General features: G+C 38.3%; 1 protein-coding gene across 1 annotated transcript; it reads left to right on the forward strand.

Annotated features, from left to right (window-relative positions):
• The first annotated feature begins 259 nt into the window (after positions 1–259).
• On the forward strand, positions 260–25,799 carry LOC129772461 (uncharacterized). The gene is made up of 9 exons (XM_055776209.1): positions 260–422; positions 514–839; positions 10,054–11,256; positions 11,326–11,601; positions 11,674–11,880; positions 11,941–12,102; positions 12,168–12,443; positions 12,509–12,685; positions 24,683–25,799. Exons 2-9 carry the CDS (start codon positions 542–544, stop codon positions 25,645–25,647), a joined length of 3,564 nt encoding a protein of 1,187 aa, XP_055632184.1. The 5' UTR covers positions 260–422; positions 514–541; the 3' UTR covers positions 25,648–25,799.
• The last annotated feature ends 35 nt before the right edge of the window (positions 25,800–25,834 follow it).

Consider the following 25,834-nt stretch of genomic DNA (forward strand, 5'->3'; position numbering starts at 1 on the left):
GTAATACATTCAATGATTGAAAACTAATAGCGTGCATCCAGTAACTCGATTTGTTTACATTTGTTACATAGGACCTTTTCAAAAGTTACGCGAGAATTGTTAGTATTTACCAAAAAAACACGTTATATTTTCTAATTATTTCTCTCAGCACAAATGTCTTTGCGTCCCACCATTGAATCATCTTGGTGTCAATAACGAACCACCTGTCAGTATAATATCTTTATTACGCCTTTTGCGTTTTTAAATCTTTGATTTTCATGTGTCAAGTCCGCTTGCGTACCGTAGGTTTGTCACTGGCTTCATCGAACTTGTTTCTTAAATCTTCGGAAGTTTTAAAGTCTATAAGACAACGGAAAGTATACTTTTGCAATTGGAAATACTTAATAGTGCTTTCAGTTAAGTAACACTGTGTTTTTGTGAATGTAAGTGGTAAACGAAAGCGACAATAAACAATCTTTATAATGCAACCCAATCTTCATGCCGCTTTCACTAATCAACGCCATTCATTTGTAGTGTCCCACCCGACGCTGAAAGGGGCAAAATGAATCGAAAGCATTTCATATACGTTGAAAACATCTCGCCGGGCAGTACGGAGGATCAGTTGATGGCGTACCTGGCGAAATGGAGCCCGGTGCAGCAAGTTTACTTCCTGCGGGAAAAGCAGTGCACCAAACGTTCGATTGCCGCCTTCGTACGGGTGGCCAGCGCAGAGGATTTGGAACAGGTGATGACGCGAAATCAGCAGAACTATCGTGGGAAACGTTTATTCATGGTGACCGTGGATCAGCCACAATTCTTCCAGGCCGATTTGTCCGTCATCGTGAGAAACATTACATCAAGTAGGTATCGTTTGGTAGATTCAACTGGGTATGTAGGTAAATAAAATCAGTGAATGAGAATAGTAAAAGGTAAGGGAACGGATCGTTCGTTCCGAGTGTGCATCCGACCTGCGCAGCATACATCACTGCGCATACAAATATCCATACCTAAAATATTCGTTTTTGGCGATTTCAATGTCGAATTGTAGTTTAGGAATATTTTACAATGTTTTTACCAATTGGTGTGGTTCATGAGGGTAATGAAAAAGAAATGCAGTAGCCAAATCACAAATACCTTTTTTTATATGTTAAAAAGGGCGATTTTAGGCCGGAATGGCACTGCCTACTGAGTTTCCAGTAGTGTCGGAGGAAAGTGTCACAACGCCAACAATATCATTATTTTGTCACATTGAGGATTGTTTTTTTCCAAAATATATATTTTTATCAAGGCTCATATGGCTTTAGCCTGACGGGGCCGGGAGTTCAATATTTTGACAATTTTTAATACTATCTATGTTAGTAATATGTAACAAGTGTTTTCTTAATTGGGATGTTGCTGTCTCCAATGCTCTGTACGTGTGCCCGACACGGAATACTTCCTATTGGGATGCAGCTGTCCATTAATCAGCAACGCCCCTTTAGTCTGTACCCCATATCTAGCGTGGTGCGTCTTCTCGACTCGAGGAATCCAGGATAGAATGGTCACTAGCCGGCGCAATCATCAGTTCGTGTAGAGTTGTCATGAGCGGTACAACCTTTGGCTCTTGTTGAATGATCAGTGGACTGCACAACCTTTGGCCCGTGTATCTGTAAAGAGTGTGATTGAGGATTGTTAAACAAAACAAAATCTATATATTTAAAAATGGATTTCTGTCTGTCTGTCTGTCTAATTCTTATGAACTCGGAAATTACTGAACCGATCGACATGAAAATTGGTATGTAGGGGTTTTTGGGGCCGGGGAAGGTTTTCGTGATAGATTGAGACACCTCTCTCCTCTCTAAGGGGGAGCTGCCATACAAATAAAACACAAATTTCTACATTACTCGAGAATTAATCAAGAAAACGCAACCAAATTAGGCATCTGGAGATTTTACGGTGCAATAAATGATTCTATGGTGGTTAGATACTCCTCTCTCCTCTCTAAGGGGGGGGGGGGGGGTGGGTGCTGCCATACAAATGAAACACAAATTTCTGCATTACTCGAGAATTAATCAAGCAAACGGAACCAAATTTGGCATGTGAAGGTTTTAGGGTGTAATACATGTTTTTACGGTGGTAAGATACTCCTCCCTCTTCTCTTAAGGGGGGCTGCCATACAAATGAAACAAAAATTTTTCAACAACAATTTTTCTTCACTTAAGGGGGGCTGCCATACAAATGAAACAAAAATTTCTACATTAATCAAGAAAACGCAACCAAATTAGGCATCTGGAGGTTTTAGGGTGCAATAAATGATTCTATGGTGGTTAGATACTCCTCCCTCCTCTCTAAGGCGGGGCTGCCATACAAATGAAACACAAATTTCTGCATTACTCGAGAATTAATCAAGCAAACGGAACCAAATTTGGCATGTGAAGGTTTTAGGGTGTAATAAATGTGTTTACGGTGGTTAGATACTCCTTCCTCTTCTCTTAAGGGGGGCTGCCATACAAATGAAACACAAACTTCTGCATAACTCGAGAATCAATCAAGCAAATGATACCAAATTTGGCATGTAGGGGTTTTAGGGTGGTGGTTAAACACTCCACCCCCTCTCTAAGCATCTCATTAGCATTTTAAGCTGTAACAGAGCCGGGTTTTAATCTTGTACATGTACATATGTTTATGTTTCTATAAATTGTAAATTACACAGTAGTTAGTAGTAGCCATTTAGGCGTAAAATTTCCGTTCCATTACATTATGGTAAACTACACAGTAGTAGCCATTTAGGCGTAAGGGTATTCTTTCTGTTCTTCAATTGTTCAGCAGACCGGACAGCGGAGACAGTGCAAATTGATCATTGTTGGGTTATTTATAGAACAGCAGCCCGATGTTTCTTGCAGAGCAGGGCAGTTGTATGGATGAATCGATCTTTGTTCCACCGTGGATCGATTTCCATCGCTGATGATGGTTGTGTGGACGTAATTATTCTATAACAACACAAAGATGGTCAATTGAGAGTCCTGAGTTTGAACTCACGATCGATCGCTTGGTAAGCGAACGCGTAACCAAGTGGTTACGAAGCATGTGTTAGGGAACACATTTCGGTGAGAACAAAAGTCCCCATACTTTCATGTATTTGCAATGCCGATTTCCCCAAGGCTGCTTGGTTTTGATGGCCGTGTTGGGGAAACCGTAAATCGGGCCAATCAAAACGAGGTAGTTAGGGCGTTTAGATAATGCTTTACATTTTACAGTTGTTCATTTGTTTATCTAATGAAAAATAACATTTTATTAATTGCGATAGAAGCGTAGAAATATTCCGTATCAATTGATGCAAACATCTTTCCGATCCAGTAAGTAATGTTCGAGTTATAAACATTTGGAATCTTTCATTTTTTTCTGCATGTTTTGTGTTTAGGTTTTCATTTTACCCCCCATATACTCCGGTTAGACGTAGTCCCACGTCAAAACTAATTTTGGGCGGGACGAAGTTTACCGGGTCAGCTAGTCTACCTATAAAAATGAAGCTTTGAATTTTTTACCTTGCAAAATCTAATGAATTTCAATCTGCTGTATTCAGTTTCACACAAATCTAAGTGCCTAGTATTTGTTTCCTTGTTTCTGTCCCAAGTCTATATTATATATTTGTTTCATTTACACTAAATTGGGAGATACTGCGAAATAATGAAGAATTGAACATATCAGAAAGTGGAAAAACCAATGTGTGGTCAAATATTTTGATCGTAATTTTTTTTCCAAAAAACCTACATCATTGTCTGCGTCAATTGCGGAAAATCAATATTGAGCAGGGAATAATCCTGACTTATCGAATGTGGGAAGCAAAGAAGTAGTGTGTTCTCATTTTGACTTAACATAGAATTCAATAATCTTCTTCGAATTTATTTTAAACCTGGAAACATATTTTTTAATCTAGAAACTCGTCTAAAATTAAGGTTTATAATTAATTGAATTTCTTCTATTCTTCTTTCTTCTATCGCAATCATTATTCCCTCGACATGATTCGAGAATCTTTGGCAGGCTTGAATAATATAGTCAATTTGTCTCCACGTATAGGTTCCTAAGCATTCTCGTTCTTGGGTGACATCTGAAACAGGCCTAGTCCTTCATGGCGCGCCACACTGAGAAATCCAATGGATGCTATATGGCCATATATATTTCGCCCATAATAGCCGATGTTTCTGCAACCTTGCTTTCTGAGATGTGACATGGGACCCTTTTAGAAACAACATTCGGCTCTGGTCCGTATCACACTGCAATCCATACCTATTTAGAACTTCGCTCCGCGATCTTCTTTTACGATTTTCCATTCCAAAAAATCGGAAATACCATGTTTCCTTGCCATTTTTCTTCTCATGACACACTAGATTTGCCGGAATCTTCCTCCGGCGCAGCGATAACTTCCGGATGTCGAGCTGTCTTCAAACGACCTGTAGGCACAATCATAGATAGCTACCCTTTCTATTCTTGTTCTATAACTCACCACGGGAGTAGTCCTAACCAGATATAGCTATCGCGAATACACTGTTATTTTAGCAGGATGCTACATTTAGACTGAGAAAATCGATTAATTTTGTTGAAGGACTAATGTGATATGAGATTCAATACAGGGTATTAGATAACTGATCAGAAATCCAGGAAGAAGCATATAGAGGTCCCTATTTGATCAAATAAAATTCTTTCTAGCACATGGTCGAATCTCAACTGTGACACGAGTTATTATTTTTTTCTTGTTTTGGACTATGTTTACCTCAACATGGCTCCAATCCTAGAAATACGCAACTTAAAACAAATCTGGTGCTGGATACAATTTTTCTGACCCGGAAAAAGTTGCAAAGTTGCTAAAAATCGTTAAAAATCGTGGTTTTTGAAGATTTTAGTTGAAGGCTCATAGCAAAGTAATTGAAATGATATTGCACGAAATTGAAAAAAAGATATGAGTTGTCAAAGAACGAATTGTTTATAATCCATTTTTGGGAGGAAATAAATAAAAACACATAAGGAAACACTAATTTTTGATGTTTTTACCAGGGTCCAACATTTTCGAAGACGAGACATTTCTTAAGGTGGGTTTAGACTAGTGATATATTCATGTGAAGAAATATGATGAGATTTATAGAAATCGCATCAACCGTTTACACTAGCGTGAACTTCTATAATGAATATATTCATATTTTCGGTGAATTTATTCACCTGAAGTAGAACTGCATCCAACTTTAGTGATTTCTCACCAGTGAGAAATTCACAAGCGTTTACATATGCTGAATTTATTCAAATTATATATACCTCGAATAAGTGTATCATATTTATTCTCACCCGTTTACACCTATTTTCACGTGAATAAATCCATCTATAGCTATAGATCTCCCTAATGTAAACCCGCCATTAAACATGAAAATCCACTCTCCTCTTAGTCGCTTCGTTTCGAGTAGGATTACTTCGACATTCACCTTCAACATGACTAGTTTATCAGTCATCCTCGCTCTTAACGCTCGTCAATCCATTTCTAGCCAATTCAATTCTAGAAAAATGTTAGTCTAATTGACGTGACGAATGAATACAAATCTGTCTCTTTTCAAGAAATTAAGTGATTTATTTCCAGAGCGAGAAAAGTTACCTAATTAATATCGCTTTTCTGGATTTTATGGAAACTTTTAGTAATAATAGGCAGTATATAAACAGGTATGTGCTCCCATGGCCGAGTGGTTAGCGTCACACCTAACATGCAGAGGGTTCGGGTTCGATTCCCGTTCTGATCGGGGGAATTTTCCGTCAAATAAAATCTAGAGCTTGCCACTCAGAATGCAATCAAGGCGTGTTATTTAGCATAGAAATCTCAACCAAGTACTAATAAAATGACGCAAGCTATACTACGTTGAGACGGCGAATTTCCTCAAGGAACGTTAGTGCCATTTAAGAAGAGGAAAAAGATGAACAGGTATGTCCATACAAAAGGATAATGAAATGAAAATTTCAGAATGGGAGTTGAAATAAAGGAATAGATGTGTGTATCACGTTGCATGCAGAAAAAAGGCATAACCTAACAGAATTCCTGGAATAGAACGGAATGCCGCATGTATGGCGACATTCGATTTTTTTAGAATATTACCTGACCCGGCGAACGTCGTCCCACCCAAAATTATTGTTTTGATATGAATTCTTTAGAACAAATTTCTAAACTTTTTCTCATCATAACATTGTTCAATGGGCAGAATACAACAAATACAACAAAATGAAGACGGCTCAAAAGAGACCTTTTCTTCTTCGGATTTTGCGATTAGCAACACATTCGGCCTTGCCTTTTTATTTATATGTATAGGAATGCGTTATTCCGCCTGAAAATCCATCTCCACTTTCAAACAAATATCAACTTCGTTAGCGCAAACATCGAATGGACTAACAACGCTTATCATTATGTAATTTTCGAACATATGGGTATTCAATTTACCGAATTTTCCGAACTTCTTCAGCAGCGATGACATCTCAAAATGCTCAAAATGCTAAAAAAAATCTCTACTATTCCCTGATTTTCAGTAATTTTTCAGAAAAAATCCAGATGAAGACTAGTAATTATATTTACTTTTAGTTCTGTAATTGTAGTTCTTGAAATATTCAATAAGCTAGAACAATAAAATCTATGAGCGTATGTCGATATCTTTCAATAATTTTCTTTTTTTTTCATTTTTGATTGAATTAAACGATGACTGAGAAGCGTCGTAAATGATAAGAAATTGGATTGGTTAAGTGGGTATTCTAGTGCAGAGACACGAATTGCGGACGTTTAATCGAGCTCCGTAAAAATAAAACAAAGAATATTTTTACTATCCATTATATCATTATTTGTTCATCTATCTTTTAACAATAAAATAAAAATTCAACAGTGAAAAAATATTCATAACTAGAATAGTTAAGAGCTGATGAAGTGGGAGGGCTCAAAAAAGAGTTGTGCCATGGCGTACACGATTCCAGCCCTTCTGGTTATCTGAAACAAAAAAATCCAACAGATTCTGAATCACTATAGATGCCGCTATCGCACGAACCTCGGACAAGTCAAAAACATGTTTTTGACAAAATGGCGGCCGTTTGAAAAACAAAATGCGGTTTTTTCGATTTGCCGTTTTTTCTTACGTTTCCCACAGCAAAATTTAAAAAAAATATTTTTAGAGGTTCATGCGATAGAGAGATACCTGCAGATTGTATCCATATAAATTCGACCTGAATCGGTTCAGTAGAACTTGAGATATCGTGTACACCAGTTTAAGAAAATTAGTTTCGAGAAAAACGCGTTTAAAGTTCATTGTTATGGCCGTTCCAGGTTAGATACCGCAGGTCTAACTCGGTAAATAATAGGATTTTCGATAAGTCCTTTTTAGGGTATATTCTTGAAATTTTGCTGCCTAAACTACAGAAATTAGAAGGTTTTTTTTCAATTTTCTGGACTAGAATACTGCCTTAATACGTTTTAAAGTTATCTTGAAGGATCCTTAAACACTACTACAAAACGATTTGTACTTTTACTATTTGGATTCGGATTCACGAAACTGTAACGATTTTAACGAAAATATTTGTTTTCGTTTCACCTCGAGAGATTTCATTTCGGCTTCCTGACTTTCCTTATCTTATACTTACTGACCCGGCAAACTTCGTCCCGCCCAAAATTTGTTTTATGTTATCAATACCTTCATACATTCACGTTTTCTTACTATGTGCAAGTTCATTAGTACAATCGCAGAACTGTTCATTGATTGATCTTCTATTCTACCCCTTTGAATTTACCTTTTACTATAAAATTCCTAGTATTTCTAACAAAGCTCATCATTATAATATCAGATTATTTTTAGACACAATTCTCGTTCAAGATTTTTCAACCACTTGCAAATAACGTTACATGGAATAAATGTTTTATACAGAAAATTTGATAGAATAAAGACAGCCCTAAATCAGACAATTCCTTCCTCATATCAACACATCCGGCGATCCTTTTTTTTTTGTATAGATAGGAGAAGATATAGGATTGCGTTTCATTACATTAGAATCCATTTCCAGTTTCGAATAAAGATCAATTTCGCTAGCGTAAACATCAAATGGACTAACAGCACTTGTCACTAGGTAATTGTAGAATATATGGGAATTTAATTTTCCGAATTCTCCCGTTTTCCTTCAGTTTTCCTTTTCCAAAAATTTTCAATTTTCATGTTTGGTTAGAATATTTTTGGTTGAAATATGTGTAATATTTTTATGGGACCCCCTCTCCATTCCAGAGGAGGGAGGGTTGTCATACCATTATAGAAACATTCCTCTTACCCTAAAACCCTCCCATCCCAAATTGTGCTTGGTTAGTTCTCCAGCCCACCCTTAGAGAGCGAGAGGAGTGTCTAACCACCATAGAAATATTTATTACATCCTAAATAAATTCACACCTCTACATGCCAAATTTGGTTCCATTTTCTTGATTAATTCTCGAGAAATGCAGAAATTTGAGTTTTATTTTATGGCATATATATATATATATATATATATATATATATATATATATATATATATATATATATATATATATATATAGATATAATGAGAATAAGAATTCAGAACTCGTTGAATTAACTAGCTCAACATTTTTATTCATGCTATCCTTCCAAAATGAAGAATAGCATCATAAACTTGCCACATCCTCACACATGTTTTCATAATAACATTCGGTATTGATGGATAAGCCCGTTAGGGTTATTACACGAGAAACAAAAGACAATTTTTTAGTAAAAAGTTCAGTAAACCTATCATTTCTAAAACTGCTCCAGTCGTACATTTTTCAGGTCATAGCGAGCAAACTTGTTGCTTTGTCGCTAGCAATATTATTTCAGTGCTAAGTTTGCTGGAGCTCAACTGATACATCCAAAGCCGTCAAATATCAATATAGTCAAAGCTTCTCGAATCAATTTTCAGCCAATTTTTTCCAGGAATCAATAGCGGAAAAATCAAGGATACATCTCCTTGGGAGGGTAATTTTTCCCGCCTTTCGTATTTAGTACTGTTATACTTCCTATGTTACTGATAAAAATAATATTTTCAGTAACATAGAAAGAATTTTTTATAAAAAAAACGCTGAAATTGCCAAAACTCCATACTTTTGCTTCAGTTAACAGTCGAGGAAGAATGCCAAACAACTTTATGATTATATCGGAAGCTTTCCTATCAATTACACTTGATTGAAAAATTACAAAGCCAAATGTATTTGGTCGCAGTATAATATTATCAATAGAAAACCATGTAAACTCTTTCGTTTCAATGTAATTCCAAGATCTAAAAAGAACTGGCAGATTATTTGTTAGCAGATGGTGACATCTTTCCGCTTTCTTCTCATCGACCCTCGACGCCCGCCGGCAATCGATGCTGATTCGATGATCAAAAAATGATTAAAAAAGTTGGGCGCGTTTGTGTGTGTCGCGGTTGTCTTTAATGGCTCAAGCCTTGATGCTGGTGCCTTCTTAGCGTATCAGCGTTTTCATGACAACAGCGATAAAATGCTCCAATCGCTGTGCATGCTTCTTCTTCTTCTTTTCCTTTGTTCGCGGAGACTTTATATCTTACGATTCATTCGTAACCGCTTTTCGTGTAGATTTTTCTAAGGCTGATTGGTTTTGAAGTCTATGTTAGGGCAACACACAGATTTCAGCGATCATACATCAACCGCTGCGCAATCATAACTGAGAGGATTTCCGATTCATCATAGATGACCGATGGTTTCAGAATCACCTGACTATCCTCAGTTTAATATGACTGCCGAGCACTGGTTTTCACTTCTAAAATGTTATCTAATTGTACTTTTTTAAATGGTTCACGACTATATCCAGTAGCAAATATTTTCATCTTTCAAATCAAAGCAATGTAATTGCTCTGAGTAGCGAAAGAGGTATCACGCATGCGGCACAGTAGCCGATATTTTTTTTTGGCAGGAGTGACACGGAGGGGGCCGAGCAGTATGACGATACATTTTGCTTGGTTTATAAATAGGAAACAATACCAATGGACTGCTTTTAAGATCTATGTTTAACCTGTTAATTTTGCTCTTCACAGAAATTTCGGAGGAGAATTTATTCGAACATTTTGAGGATTGCGGAAAAATCACCTTTCTGCAGATTCGTACGAACGACTTTGCCTATGTCTGTTTCCAGGATAAGGCAGGCGTACGCAATGCTATGTTGAAAAACAACATGCCACTGAAAGGTGCGAATCTCAAGATACAGCTGCTCACACGTAATGTCGAGATCATGATCGTTAATCTTGACACTCTGCCCAACCGAATGCCGGATCTTTATAGGATGATGTGTCTACCAGTTGAAATAAGAAGGTCTGAGAGGCTAGATCAGGCCAATCAGCAGACGAAGCAAGAACCTGTCGAACCAATGGTAGACGTTCACGACCAGCAACAACAGTCGAATCAACCTCAACAAGGATCGAATCAGGTTCAACAACAGCCACAAAGATCGAATCAACCACAGCAGCAGCAACAACAAAGATCAAATCAATCACAACAGCAGCAGCAACAAAGATGGAACCAACCACAACAGCAGCAACAACAAAGACCGAATAAACCACAACAGCAGCAGCAGCAGCAACAAAGATCGAATCAACCACAACAGCAGCAGCAACAAAGATCGAATCAACCACAACAGCAACAGCAGCAAAGATTGAATCAACCACAACAGCAACAGCAACAAAGATCGAATCAACCACAGCAGCAACAACAACAACGGTGGAACCAACAGCAACCACAACAAAGGTCAAATCAATCACAGCAACATAATCGGCAATTGGTTAACCAGCAGCAGAAACAGAATGAACAACAACAACAAAACAAGCATCAGCCACAGCAGCAACCCCTACCCCAGAGATCAACTCAGCTCAATTGGTTTATGCGACAACAAGACTCAGAACCACAGCCTCAACAGCAAAATCAGCTATCCGCTGTTCAAAGGTTGAAGGAGAAGGCCAACGCTCTGGTCCTAAAGCAGCAGGATTTGCCGCCACTGCGTTCCCCAGTCACCAGCAATTCACCAAGTAATGGAACATCTTTGGCAAATGGTCAACAGAAACCTATGACTACAGCCCCGATTGAAGAGATTGTCATAATTGACGATATCGACACGGATAGTGATTTGCCGGTGCCACCTATTCCATCGAAATATCAACCCAAACCAGGCGATCTAATGAAACCAATCAAGGCAGCGGAGATCAGAATGAACAGCACAGATGCTAAGAATCCTGACGTACGAGCTGGTATGTAATTTACTAGCTCACATTAGGGTATTTATCTGGCATGAGTTTGTTTTTTTTTTTTCATCTCAGTTTGGATCAACAATATTGATCAAGAAGTGCACAACTTGGATATTGTCCGATACATGGAACAGTTCGGCGATGTAGAGCACTTCAAATTTGGCAACTCGCAAAACAGTTTCTTCACGAAGTGGGCGAAAGTTGTATTCACAAAGCAGGAGAGTGCCCTCCTGGCATCCGAGTACTTTCTGCATCCGTACAATGGCCGTTATCTGTTTGTGCTTTCCTGCACTCGCAACATAGAAGAGGTTCCAGAGCGCTGCTTCTTCGCGGATTATCTTTCGCAGTGTAGGTTTCAACAATAGCTAGATTTTTTGCGGATTTATTTTCGCATTTTCAACACTATACCTTACTCTACAGATATCGTTTACGAAGACATAGTCAAAGCGTTCAAGCATGTCGGTGAAGTTTTCTACTTTGTGCGGCTGACGCTTCGTAACATGCGCAAGGTTCGTATCTTCTTCACGGCAGACGTTGATCCAAAAGCAGTGTTAGCGGTCAAATCAATCGGCGGTATGCCGGTCGTTTTGGAACGCTTTTCCAAAGATGGAGGCGGAAAAATTTCAAGTGAGAATTGCAGGAAATATTTAACGTCTTCATGAATTAAATACTGTTCCTCCTTTCCAGGGGCTGCAATGAAGAGCATAAGAAATCAGCGGGACAAAATACCCGACAACCAAGCATCTCGCGTAGCCAAGGTAAATGAAATACGACAGCAGGATTCGGAACTATACTACTCGTACCAAAAGGAGGTTGACAATTCCGACAGCAGGAAACACTCCTCGGAAGGTAAAATCAAACGCTGCGCGAATTTGGCTACCCAAACACCACCTAACACTATCTGATTTATTTAGTTTTGATGATCAACGTACCTAAAACAACCACTGACCAGGAAATAAAAGATTTTTTCAAAGAGGTCGGGGAGCCGCTTACGATTCGCCGCGAGCCCGAACCATACGACACATCCGAGCGCATCTACGTTGGGTTTAACACTTTTTCGAAAGTGTTGCGAGCGATCGATCTGGAACCGCCGATCAATGCATTCGATGGGCACGGTATATTCATTACCGAGGCGATACGGCTAGCCAAAAAGACCAACCGTAATGCCGTGTCGTTGTGGTTTGAAGAACGTAAGTTTGGGTGTTTATTTTACAGTGATTAGAGACTTATGGGTTTTCTTTTTTTACCATTTCAGCTCTAACTATCCAGGATATTTTCAATAGAATGAAGGAAATCGGCCCTATTCGTAACATCGAGAAGCAAAACGACAAGCAGGCAGTGGTCGTTTTCAAAATATCTTCCTGTTCAGCCGACGCTCTGTCGAAAGCTCAAGATGTAAAATCGATTGGTGGAGTTAAGATTGTGAAGATAGGTATTATTATTATCATTGTTTATTTATTTTTATGTTGATGTTCTGTTTTGAGTACATGCCGTTCTTATACAATTCGTTATTTTCTACCAGGATGTTAGCGATGGGAACCATACCTGAGGTAACATATACTGTTTCCGACGATATTGTTCTATAGGTACTCACGGCTCGCAAGACCACAAGCCGGAACGTTTTATTGAACTTCTCTCGATGGGTCTTCCCTGCGGTTTCAAGTCACGATGAACCCTCCATTTTTTGTCACTGCTCGGTTCAGTGTTGTTTGACAATGAGCTTGATCACGAACGTCACTTCACGGTGAAAACGAAATAAATGGTATGCAGTTCAATTCGTTTTCACCGTGAAGTAACGTTCGTGATCAGACCCAATGCTACTGCATTCATGGCCTTCGCTACCTGTTCGCGGGCATGGTCGTACCGTCTATTTCAGAACGTGTGTCTTGTAGAACTTTCGGTGTAATCTGTTCAGCTTCCTGAAAGCTAGGGATTTTCATTCAGTGTAACGACTTAGTGATGGCCTCGCAGCTGGCACTGTATGAAGCGTTCTTGACATTGATCGTTATCACAATACAATATCGATTCCCTCTTATTTTTTTTTCTGGACGATCCGGGATCCGGAACTTTTCGTAATCCGAGCTACATTCGTAATGAACTATGTTTCAGTAGACATAGTACAAAACAGAATCACGACAGAGACGCGCGTAGCGAAATAGGACCACATTTGAAAGCAATATAACTACGCCGACGCTTTGATCTCTTAAAATATTTTTTGACGTAGGACCAGGCGTCCCAAAAGTACTGCATTTTCATTACAGTCGGTATGAAATAAAATCGAGACTCACTGTGTGCGCGCTACATTCGCATACAAGCGACAGAGCACGAATGAATAAAATAAACCTGTGCTATAGCAGTCGGTGCTTCGTCGAATTTGTCTGATTTGTCGGGCCCGATCGTAGTGAGCCAAACGTACTGTTAATTTTCCATTTTTTCGTGTCTGCTACTCCATTAATTCTGTCGCTGTAACAGTTGCTCACGATGCGATGAATATCATCGGTTTACCCGAGTTACTGTCAAATTTGACTGTCGCAAGAAAAATGTCATGACCAAGAAATCGCGATCGTAAGACAAGCCTTTATTTTATGCGTTTGTGCTTTTTCACCAGTACGCTCTGGGATGTGGTTGTGAGCACAAGTTACGTATATACAGAGACAGCCGATTCAATTTTAGATCGGCTGTATCGAGAATGATGTACTGTTGGGATGGCCGAATCAAGATAGGTACACAAATGAGCAGCAAGGAGAAACAAGCACGGATTCCTTAATGATTCTAGGCGAGAGTTTCTTTGTTAATATGTATATTGATGACATCGGGAAATACTCAGTGATGGGAATGTTTAGGTTTATCCTCCAAGTAGGAAGCCAACTTTAAACGTTCGAAAACCGATGGATTTCAAACAGGCTCAGTACAATTTTTTTTAGAGGCGAACCAGCCCAGGAGGCTGAAAGTATCTTCAATAAAGAATTAAAAAAAGGACATATTTTTTATTATGTATGGTCCTCATGACCTAGTGGCTTGCGTGGCGCTTGCCACGGGGGCTTCGAGTTCGATTTCCGTTCGGGTTAGAAATTCCATCCGAACGATCCACTCCATCGTTGCTCCTACCCGCTCCACTACCCCCAGCTTCACTCTCATCTGGCCATGCATTTGCACCCGCGAAACTTTCATCTACGCTAATTCCACCCACAACACTTCCTCTCGCATTTCTTTCAACAGATTCTCCCCTGTTGCTCACACTCCTCACTACTCACAATTCGGAATATGCTGCAGAATTCACCAGAAACTGAAAATTATCTTCCGTTTCAAAGCCTACAACCTATAGTTTGCGAATGAGAAAATGAATAAAATACTGGTGAATAAAGAACACACTTTTGTAAGCGAACGACGTTGCATAATATATACAAAGACACCCGACATCATCAGCACGAGGGAAAAAAATCATTCACGACAGTAGCAATGCATTTACGATTGCATTCCGAATCTACAAACAACATGACTAGTTAGCAACCAGGCCTGTCGCAGACGAATGAACAAAATACTCACATATGGAAATGCAGCCGTGTACAGCACACGAGTAAATATAAATGTCGCACGACATTTTCACTGTGTGATTGTCGTTAATAGATTGATCTAACGACTGTTACGGGCCAATGATGGTGACAGTCGTCAGAATACAGTCGTGGTGCGGTACATTTGGTACCCCTGCGTAGGACTACGTCTTTCATATCTATACTGGGGTGTGGGTTCGAAGTTTAGGAAACGAGAGCATTACATTGAAGAAACAAGATTTTGAGCATTAATACCTTTTTGACGACTGAACAAAATGGTATGATAACCACTTCATTCGAAAGATGAAATGTCTACGCGTTATACCGTGAAGTACCCATATACCGCTCAGCTAAGGCAATATTCAACATTTGTGTACCCGAAAAATTACTGCTTACGCGTACATAATGTTCTTAATTGTGTTACTTGCTTGGTATTTGTTCCACTACTGATAAACATACGGATGAGAGCGTTGCTGTATTCAAACCACCTATAATGATGAAAAATATTTTGCACCTTTGATCCTAATTCTAACCGGCAAAAACGTCATTTTCCTAATTCCGTTAATTGCTGTTCCTAATTCCAATAATCAAATTGTTATAATAATGAATCGTTTTAAATAGTAGATTCGATAATGATTTATGTTGTAAACAAGTTAAATGAATCGAAAACAATAATCGAATGAATTACAGTAGTAATATGTCGTTTATGTATTGGCAACACAGTATGTGATGAAGATGCTCTAATGGATTTTCCAATAAGACCTGAATAATTAACAGCAATAGGATCTAACGTATACAATCCACATCGCCGGAAACCGTTGATCAATGTCGATTGTAGGTTCGTCGTTCTATCCACAGCTTTTAAGTGTTCTGAAAAAGCTGACGTCCAGCAGCTAAATGATTTGAGTGGAATTTAGTGGAAGATGAACCAGGATTATGTTTTTTCTCCGTGCATAGCAGCATTGTCTCACAAGAGACATGTGCCTTATGTAAATTTTGAATGAGGGTAATAGGGAACTTTAGTTTCTGCTGGACAAGCCAAGGGTAAAAACAATCCTGGACATCCAAACCGATCCCGTTTTTGCTGCGGCCCAGCTTTCGGCCAAGTTCTGCCAGATTTTTTTTGGCATCCTGGATTTGTACGGGTATAGAATCGACGTTGCCGCTAACTGCTCGGCTGCGTTACCACAAAACAGGGCAGTGTAAGATTCTCGATCGGTGTTAACTACCGTTGCCTGGACGTTTTTTTGGCCGGAACCAGCTATAACCAGTTTTTTTTGTAACTATTGTACGTACTGCTGTTTCATCCAAATTGAACATCTGTTCCGAAAATTTCAACACGTTGAACAGCGCTTCTTTTTCGTAGTACTCATGGAATTCGTGAAACAGGCTCCTGATTTGTTGCTTGGAAATAGCTGCACGATGCTTGGATAATACGCTTGGCACCCTTTTCAATATTCCTGGATGCCGTTTAATGAACCCATGGATCCAATTACGAGCTGGTATCCCGTTTTTAAATGGATTGGAACGAGCTGATTTTCTCACTTAATGTGCTACGCTTAACAGTAATCTCTTTGTGCTCACGGGGAATCCAGCTTTTGTTTCGGCTAACAGCCATTCAACTATTCGTCCTTCTGTGACATCGAGAACGGTTGCTTTTCCAGGACGTGGTCTGGAATACTTTCCCAAGACATTCTTGCGCACGGAATTCCGTGCTTTCGAAAGGGAAATCCGGTTCTCGCCATTTTCACAGCGTCTGCTATTTTCGACCTATTGCCTATTGCATGTGTTTTTGACCGACGTTTGTTTTACTCATCGCAATATAGCAAATGAAATTTGTTGGGTGGAATAAAAAAACAGGTAGAAATATGGGTGTCGTTGTTCCAGCCATGTTTATTTTGGATCGAATTTGCAATGAAAATATGTGAAAAAACTATTAAATCAATGCAACGTACCTGTATCGTTCAGTTTTTATTACTTTCCTGAGATTTTCAGTCATTTACACCTTGTAAATTGATAACAACTGTGGACAATGCTATTAGCCACTTTGCTAAGAAAAACAACAAAAATGGCGGATGACAGATCGACGAATTTTGAGTATTTACATATTTTTTTTTGTTTGTTCAAGCGATACAGCATATTTCGCTTTTCATCTTTGGTGTCACAGGTCGACGAACGATATTAGTTGAAATTTATATCCTTAAGCTTAACTAATAGTAATTTGTTGCCAATTTTTCAAATAATTATTGTTTTACAAGTATACACAAACATAGTTTATCAGAAGAAAGAAGATAGCTAGTGTGGAAAACAGTATTTTATGTCAAGTGGGTGGAATTATGCACTGGCTGAAATAAGGGTGCTTCACGGTATGCTTGTTACTTGTTGATCCAGGAACTCGTTTCAATAGTTCAAACATTGCTTTGAAAGTATGCTTTTCAAATCATAACAATCTAACTCGTCGACGACACTTGGATTCGTGCTGATCGGCATATGTGTTTCCGAACTCGGACGCAAAATTAAAGGGTTTGGGGATATGGGGATATCTTCATACAAGCCCACGAGTCTGGCGGACAACATCGTGCAAATGCTACAGAATATCGAGCCCTAATCATTGCTTTTATTCATCATGTTTTATATATATATATATATATATATATATATATATATATATATATATATATATATATATATATATATATATATATATATATATATATATATATATATATATATATATATATATATATATATATATATATATATATATATATATATATATTTTACTACGAAGTTAAAATCCTGTCAAGTTCTATGGTTATCCAACTATTCATCCTGATCGAATTCAAACCTGATCGAATTTATCGTCATCAACTTTTTCTTTCGTGAACAACTCAGCTGCAAAAACGATCCAATTTGATTTTGCTATAGAAACCAATAATTGAGGATCTGACCAATTGTTAACATTGGCAAATAAGCTGGAAATGTGTTTTACAACTAAGTTATGACCAAAGGAGAAAGTCGATGAATAGGAAATCGAAAATGTCACTTACATCCCTTTCCTTTGGAGTCCCTCAATTATGATCTTACGACGGATTGTATATCGGTAGGGTAACCCAAAAAATTGAACAAAAACGTAAAAAATCATATACAAAAAGTTTCTAGAAATTGATGTTATGAAAACTAGATGTGGGTTATACCTGTGATATAACCCCAAGGTGGACGTAGGACTAACGTTGGCTTAGCAATCAATAACTAATCAGCATATAACTCTTAGATATTTCATCTTTCGAATGAACTGATTATCATATCACTTCGTTTAGCCGGAAAATAATGATTAACTCTTAAACGAGAAATCGATTCCTCCTCGAAAATACACAGCGCAAATAATATCCCCTCTCCAAGCCACGACAATTGGAATAATCGGTCGATAGCGGCATTCGTGGGCATTCGATAATAGAACTGCAGCTTTCACCAAACAATGCGGCTCCGTTCAGTCCGGCTGCAGAAAATAATTGGAATTGGGAGAGAAAAGCATAATGCATAGGCGTGTGAGCGTGACCATTCTCTTCTCACGTAGCAATAGCAACTGAATGCAAGGTTGCCAATAATATTTTTCAAAAATACTGGAAGATTGCTCTTCAAAAAACTGGAAGAGAACTGGATCCTGTAAAATCGTTTTATTTTAGGGCTTTGATTTATCTAAAGTAATATTTTTACCCACTCCAATGCTTGAGAAATAGAACTTTCTTCGAAACTTTGTGTAATATGTAGTTCATAAAATGGCGAAATAAACCATTTTATAAAATGAAAATATCATTCAAGCATATTAAAATGACGTTTTCTACTACTCGAACATTACTGTGAAACAATATTTGAGAATCTTTTTTCTAGAACCTCCAGGTTTGGATTTGAGTAAAAAATGAAAAATTTCTTGCTCCATGTCTATAAAATCACTGATAAAAATCGTCGAAAAACTGCTCGACAATGTGATTAATGGAGATGCGTGGGGACACGGTTTCTTGTTATAGATCACTGCATCGAACCTAACTTCAATTCTCTGTTCTTTCTCCTCTAACGCGAATTTTGACGTTTCTAAAGTGCGTCTTTCGGCCATCTTCGTTGCTACCTTTTTTCACACTCACAAAGAATGTAGAATACAATTTGGAAATTGCAACGAATGGGAACTGAGACAAAATACGCAAAACTGCCAAACCGACGTGCATTTGATTTATGGAGTGATTATGTGATGAATTCAGGAATAATTTTTGATTATGTCCCACAGTATTCTACTAAAATGAGCGCATTCAATACCAAAATAATATTACTTTGGTATTGAAATTATCAAATTTTGGTATGCAAAAGCTATTTCTCTCCAATTTTTTGGTCTTATTCTTTATTATTTTACTTCTTATATAGAGCTTTTTTTATCCAAAATATATATATTTATAAAGGCTCATATGGCGTCAGCCTAACGGGACCGGGAGTTCAATATTTTGACAATGTTTGCTTACAACTAGGTTAGTAATATGTAACCGATTACTCGCGGTTGGCTCGAGGTTAGTATTACAAGTATTACAAGTTTACCCCTTATAAAAAACCCGGTAATTGCCTCGTAATACTAACAAGCTCGAGGTTAGTATTACGAGGCAATTACCGGGTTTTTTTTATAAGGGGTAAACTATTGTTTAATGAAATGTGAAAAGTTCCCCTCACTTGAATCAATCAAGCTTGATTGCGGTTTGAAAATACATAGTGGGACAGTTATGCCTAGAATAACAACATGGGACAATTGAACTTGATGTTTTTTTGAAATACTGGGAACAAGCAATAAGTTTTTGGGTGTTTTCCCGAAAGATTATGCATAAAAACATCGTTTTATGAAGAAGGGAGTAAACTTTTTTTTATATTTTTGAGAATTAGTTCGTCTTTCCAAACCAGAAATGAATGCAACAGCCCTGCTGGAAACGTGGCATTGAATTCTTATACTTGAACCGGTTTATTTATTATGGATCTACAAAAAATACATGGAGTGACAATTATGCCTAGAAATATCAACATGGGACAATTGAGCTTGGTGATTTTTTAAAAGCTAGGAACAAACAATAGCTTTTTTGCGTTTTTCAAGATTAGGCATAAAAACATCATTTTATGAAGAAAAGAGAAAATTGTCAAAAAGTAGCATGAGACAACTATGCGTAGAACGGCAGTAGAGCATTTGATGTTTATACAAATTCAAATACTGTATACCACGTTGCTGCTTGGGTAGGTTGGTTAATAAGATAAAAGTTGAGCGATAGATCCTGTACCTAATTGTTCCTGTATGTCGTATGTTTTACCTGTTTTCTTGTCCTTTCGCGTTATTACTGGTACTTCTTTTAATCTGTTCGCTCATTATGCAGTTACATTTCAACTTTCTATTTTCGTTTATTTTCATCCCTCCCGATTACCCGTGAAAAAAATCGTACACCCAAACTAGCGTTGGCAGAAAACATTTCATCTTTGGCAGAAATGATGCCATTTAGTGTGCTGTAGAGCCAAATGCACAAATAATAAGCTTAAAAATGGTTTGTATGTATGCGTGCAGACATATCTTTCTGTTTTCTTTTCTCATTTCACTTGGGATTGTGCCAAAAAAAGTCCATACGACGTCTATGGGGATCGAACCAAGGCCAGCTGTAATGCAAAACTATTTTACACGACCACGCTATCCACATGGCTAATGATGCTTCAGCAGTTGTTTAGTTGTAAGAGTAAAAAAAGAGCGCATGAAGGAGAACAATATCTATCTCGGTCTGGGCCGTGTCTGTGGCAAAGTATGCGGAAAGCTTATTTGTCTTTTGTTTCGCTCGCTCGTATTAATCTTATATTGCTGTACCATGTATATTATACAAATGCTTACCAGTATTTGTGAGTCATGACATTTTCTGTTATGTTATGTCTCATTTAATGTCATAAATCGGGATGACAAAACATGAGCTAAAAATCAATTTTGGGTGTAGTTTTTCGTAGCCAGTGTACCTTTCATCAAACATTCTCCAGTCTGCCTCTATTCTTTGTTTTGTTGAGGTTAGAAGTTCGTTTCACAGTTTTCGCAGAGATAAGAAAGGTGAAGGAGGAATAAAATTTAAACATTGTGAATTTACTTTACATAAAATGGGTAAAACTGGAGCACACACAAAAAAACTAGATAAAATTGGATAATATTTCAAAAAACTGGAAGATTTTAGGATTTAAATGTTTGACTGAATCGAGAAAAAAAAACTGGAAGAATCCAGTTTAAACCGGAACATTGGCAACGCTGACTAAATGGATTTTCGAGCGAGCGCCAGTTTATATACAGATTTGTGTGATTTCAATAGCCTGTTTTCAAAGCTATTGAAACAAGTTTTCAGGTCAATAATTAACTAGATGTAACGCTTAAACAAGAAGGTCTTCGTAGTCATTAGTTGTAATAGCGATAGATCGTGTGTTCAAAACTCAGGGCCCTCAATTGACCATCTTTGTGTTATAGCGAGAACAGGATAGGGTGGGGCGGGGTGATACAACTGACAGCTGTAGAAAATCTTCCAGTGTCTGATTGCATCCCCTCTCTCTTTGCTATCTGTATGTGGTGTATGCCGAAAGGTAAAATATAAACATCAACTGCATAAGCAATTCCAATAGCAAACAACACAACGAGCAGCACAAAATGAATGTAAACATATTTCACTTCTCCGCAGAGTTTTATAACTGGGGGTTGGTTGATCTTTCTGGCTGAATGTGTCCTTAATTTCAACATAATCAACCGCATAACTAACCACCGATTAAGGATATCTGCACACGAATGTTCATTATAGTCTACTTCTTCACGAGACCTACATTCCAGGGCAAAAAGCACAAAGCCTGGGAACATATTCACCTATTCCGGCTATACAATCGCAATGTGCAATTTGCACTGTTCCTCTGCAAGTTTTTATAATGAATCTGCTTCCATTGATATGGATCATAGCCATAACAGAAATTTCGAATTTTCTCCGTGTATATGGCTTTGACGTTAAAAGTAAATATTTTTATGTACAGACACAAATGTTCGCATGTTATTAATATAGAGTAGCGTGTAATTTCTGTAACTATTTCGCTAAAATAATTATTTCAACAAAGCTCAATCTCGTCGATCCATATAAATGCTATGCAGTGATCTCTTTTGTCTGCCCAACAGATTACTAATCACTAGCATGAAACGAAATATGTATTCACTCTTTTCCTACATTGCTAGCTCTCTTCCGGCTAATATCAACACACATATACACATACATCATCGCTTGCAATTTTTGCATCAATTTCATATTAAAAAAAGGGAAAACACTAAATCTTGCTACATTGATGTTAACTTTTTATAGATTTTTAGATTTTCATTTCTCGCGACTCCTATTTTCCTATTCACATAATGTTTTCAAAAACGAAACCGCATCGACGGAACGCAATTCTACGTGTGATAGATCGACACACAATCGTAATCGAATTGCTCTTCGAAGCATGAGAATTCTGTTGCACGCTGTAATCCATAACAGAAAAACAACTTTTTTGCACATTATTCCTCACTATGAAAAACTAGGCCTAAAGAATAATAACACAGGAGGAACGGAAACATGTTTTTAATATCTAACACAACTATGCACCGAGCCACGGAAAACACGTCCGCGCTCGATGAACGTTCGATTCACCGAAATTTACATATCATATCGACGATTGTCACCTAGAATTCCCAGTTTATATGACAGATTTGAGAGCGGGAATATGGTGAGAGTTCATTCAAGTGAGATTTCTCGCGGCATACGCCTGGTGGAATCGCGTGACATACGTGATAATTGTCATCTCACCTTACACGCCACGCAGAATCTGGTCGATTGCAATCGGTACCCTAGCGATATCATGAATAGTTTACAACATATTCTCATAGTTATTAAGTTTTTTTGTGTATAATTTCATTAAAATCGATCGAGCCGTTTCAGTGGAGTTCGACCACAAACATCGTGACACAAGATGTTCATACGTTTCCATAAGACGGGACGAGAAGACGAACGTTCGACTATAAACAAACGACTAATTCGTCTGACCCGACCGTTCGGACGCGCTCGCTGTGTCACGCAATTTTAAGACATTTGGTATCAAAAAAAAATTTTTTGAAACCCCCGAGTTCCGATGATTTTTCGGTTTTTGAAAAACTCAAATTTTAAATTATTGTTGCAGACAACAATAATAAATTAAGTTCGAATGAGCTAATATTTTGCATAGGGTATATTATCGTGCAAACCAATATTTCGCAACAAGTTCAGAATGAAAAATCGAGATAATTATTTTTATTGGCACTTAAAACCATATGTTTCGTCTCGTACTCCGAAAAAAAAAGTACCATAGTGTCGATTTTTGATAAAAAAAAAATTTTCGGGATAACACTAGATATCGACGTTTCATGAAATTTTAAGACATTTGGCATCAAAATTTTTGTTTTCGAAAACCCCGATCCCTCCCCCCCTTGGGTGATTTTTCGATTTTCAAAAAACTCAAACTTTGACCGCTTTACGCCACTCTCCCTTAACACATTGCAGACCGCTCACGAGATTTCTCGTGTTTTGCGTTCCGTCTATTACGGATGGATCATGAAAGAATCCGTGTTTTCTACACTTGATGGTTGAATTCTTGGTCTGGCAAGAATCTAACAAGGCCTACCGATGGCTCACCTTCGTTTCATCCATTCCGAAGGAAACGATCTTATTCGTGGAATCCGAACAAATGAAGCGTACAAATTTGCCCCAAAACGTACGGCCCTTAATGTGTTAAGTCCGATTGAGTTGATATTTGGCATAGGGTATTTTTTTGAGATGGTAAACATTTTGTATAGGGAAACTTGTTGAAATTTTAGGGTCTATTTTTCCATTCATTCATTGGCACCCTAATGCATGTAGATTAAAAGTTTTTCTTTCGTTAATTGACCCCAATAAGTCCATAATAACGAAACGTTTGAGTAATGAAACCATATGCTGGTAGAAAAATATCAATAAAACAATGACAACAGATGAATCGTTCGTCTCGTCATATAGAATGGGGCCCATAGAAGAAGATGTCAACATTTGGATCGCTTCATTAACCCTTTCGCTACGAGCGTCATCTATAGACGACATCCGCGCGATGTTCTGTGTGTACTGTGTGTGTTTAGACGACATGAAATTCATACTGCTCTTCGATCACACCAACGCGATGTGCATACTTTTCGGCGCAGTGCTCCGTGCAGGGGTAGCACTCCGGCGGTGCACCCTGCCGTAATAAAAGGGTTGAGCTTGTTGACAAAGTCAGTCTGATTCTTCTACGGTTCACTTCCGTGCAAACGCAGGCAGGATCAAAAGTAGCGCAGCTACTGAGGGCCGCGATGTACTGTAACCAGTGGCTCACACGATTGCAAAACTAAACGGTGCTATCAGTTCCAGGCGAAAGATTGTTTTCAAGAACTGGCACCGGTTCCGACTAAGTGACAGACGTATTGTAGGTTTGGCTATTATGGGATCGTTATGGAAATGCATTTTTGTAGACTTCAGAGTTTTTGTTGAGGAACAAAACAAAATGCTTCTGATGTTTGAATAAAAATATTAAATTTTCATTTCCTGTTTTAAGCAAAAAAAAAGCATGTAGAATAAATAAATAAATCGGAGAAACACTTGATTTTTTTTATTCGGCAAAGATTGATTCTCCGATTCCGATTTAATCAGTGAATCGATCCTTACGCCGCTTAGAAAATCGAATCTCACGGAGCTTGTAGTAAATCTAATAATTGTCAAATTGTCGCTATCGTCTGGATCCTAGACAACGAATACATTACTCAAACGCATTATTTCATTTTCCAGCCCTATTCGATGGAAAACAAGGAAAAGCTGAAAAATCAGACGAACCTATCGTTATTCTCGATGATGATGTGGAAGTAGTTGAAACGAAAGACGCTGCAAAGAGCGAAAATCAAGGAAAACCTAAACCAGAACAGCAGCCACGACAAGATCAAAAGCAAAACGATCAGCAACAGAATCAGAACCAACAAAAGTTTGCCGGAAACAAGCAACAAAACAGAAGAGTCCGCAATCCATTCAGCGGCGGTAATCAACAAAATAGACAGCAACAGAACCAACGCGGATCGCTTCAGCGTGGACATAAGCGAAACATGTGGCAACAAGATGAATTCGGACGTGATGAACCGATGCATCCCTTCGAACGCGAGCAGCACTTTATGCGGAATGAGCAATTCAATCGATTCGAGCAGGAACGAAGGATGCAAGAATTACTTGATAACGAGTTTCCGCCCCAGTTCTGTCGCGAGTTTGATGATCGTCGATTACACCGGTCAAGATCACCTCATCAGCGCGGTCGGTTCCACGATGATGTTGGTTTGGACTGGGAAATCCCCACGAATATACCCGAACAGGATCTTGATGAGTATATATCAAGAAAACAAGAAGCTATTCAGCGTAGACTCGAACAATTGGAACGACAGTTAGTTACATCAACAGAGACCTCTCGGGAGATGGATATATACGACGACAGGCGCCAGGAGACTATTTTTAGCAGCAATGGTGACGTCCATTATGTACCTAACCCGGCTGCTAGACAGCGTCGCGGCCGTGGAAGGGGTCGTCCCACTAGACCATTCGAGGGAGGCAATCGCCCTAACCGTAACGAGAACTATCGCACGCGGGATCCGTTCAGTGGGCTGGACATTGCACCGATTATACGGGAAAATCGCTCCCCGTCTCCGAAGAGAAGCCGTGGAACCGCGGAGGAGGATTTCGATACCGTTCGATTCAATGCAGCATGGAGTTAGATGATGAATAATGTTTAGAATTCTCAACCTCCAACGTAAGATTGAATGGACTCGATTTGAGATACTCTTTGGTTGAGTAAAAATTTGACACTCGTATTGTATCGTAATGAATAAATAAATAAATGGATGAATAAATAGATACAGTAAGCATGTTTGTGGATTATTATTTGAGAAGATTCAGTTTTGG

The sequence above is a fragment of the Toxorhynchites rutilus genome, chromosome 1 (assembly GCF_029784135.1).
Source record: "Toxorhynchites rutilus septentrionalis strain SRP chromosome 1, ASM2978413v1, whole genome shotgun sequence".
NCBI classification, from domain to species: Eukaryota; Metazoa; Arthropoda; class Insecta; order Diptera; family Culicidae; genus Toxorhynchites; species Toxorhynchites rutilus.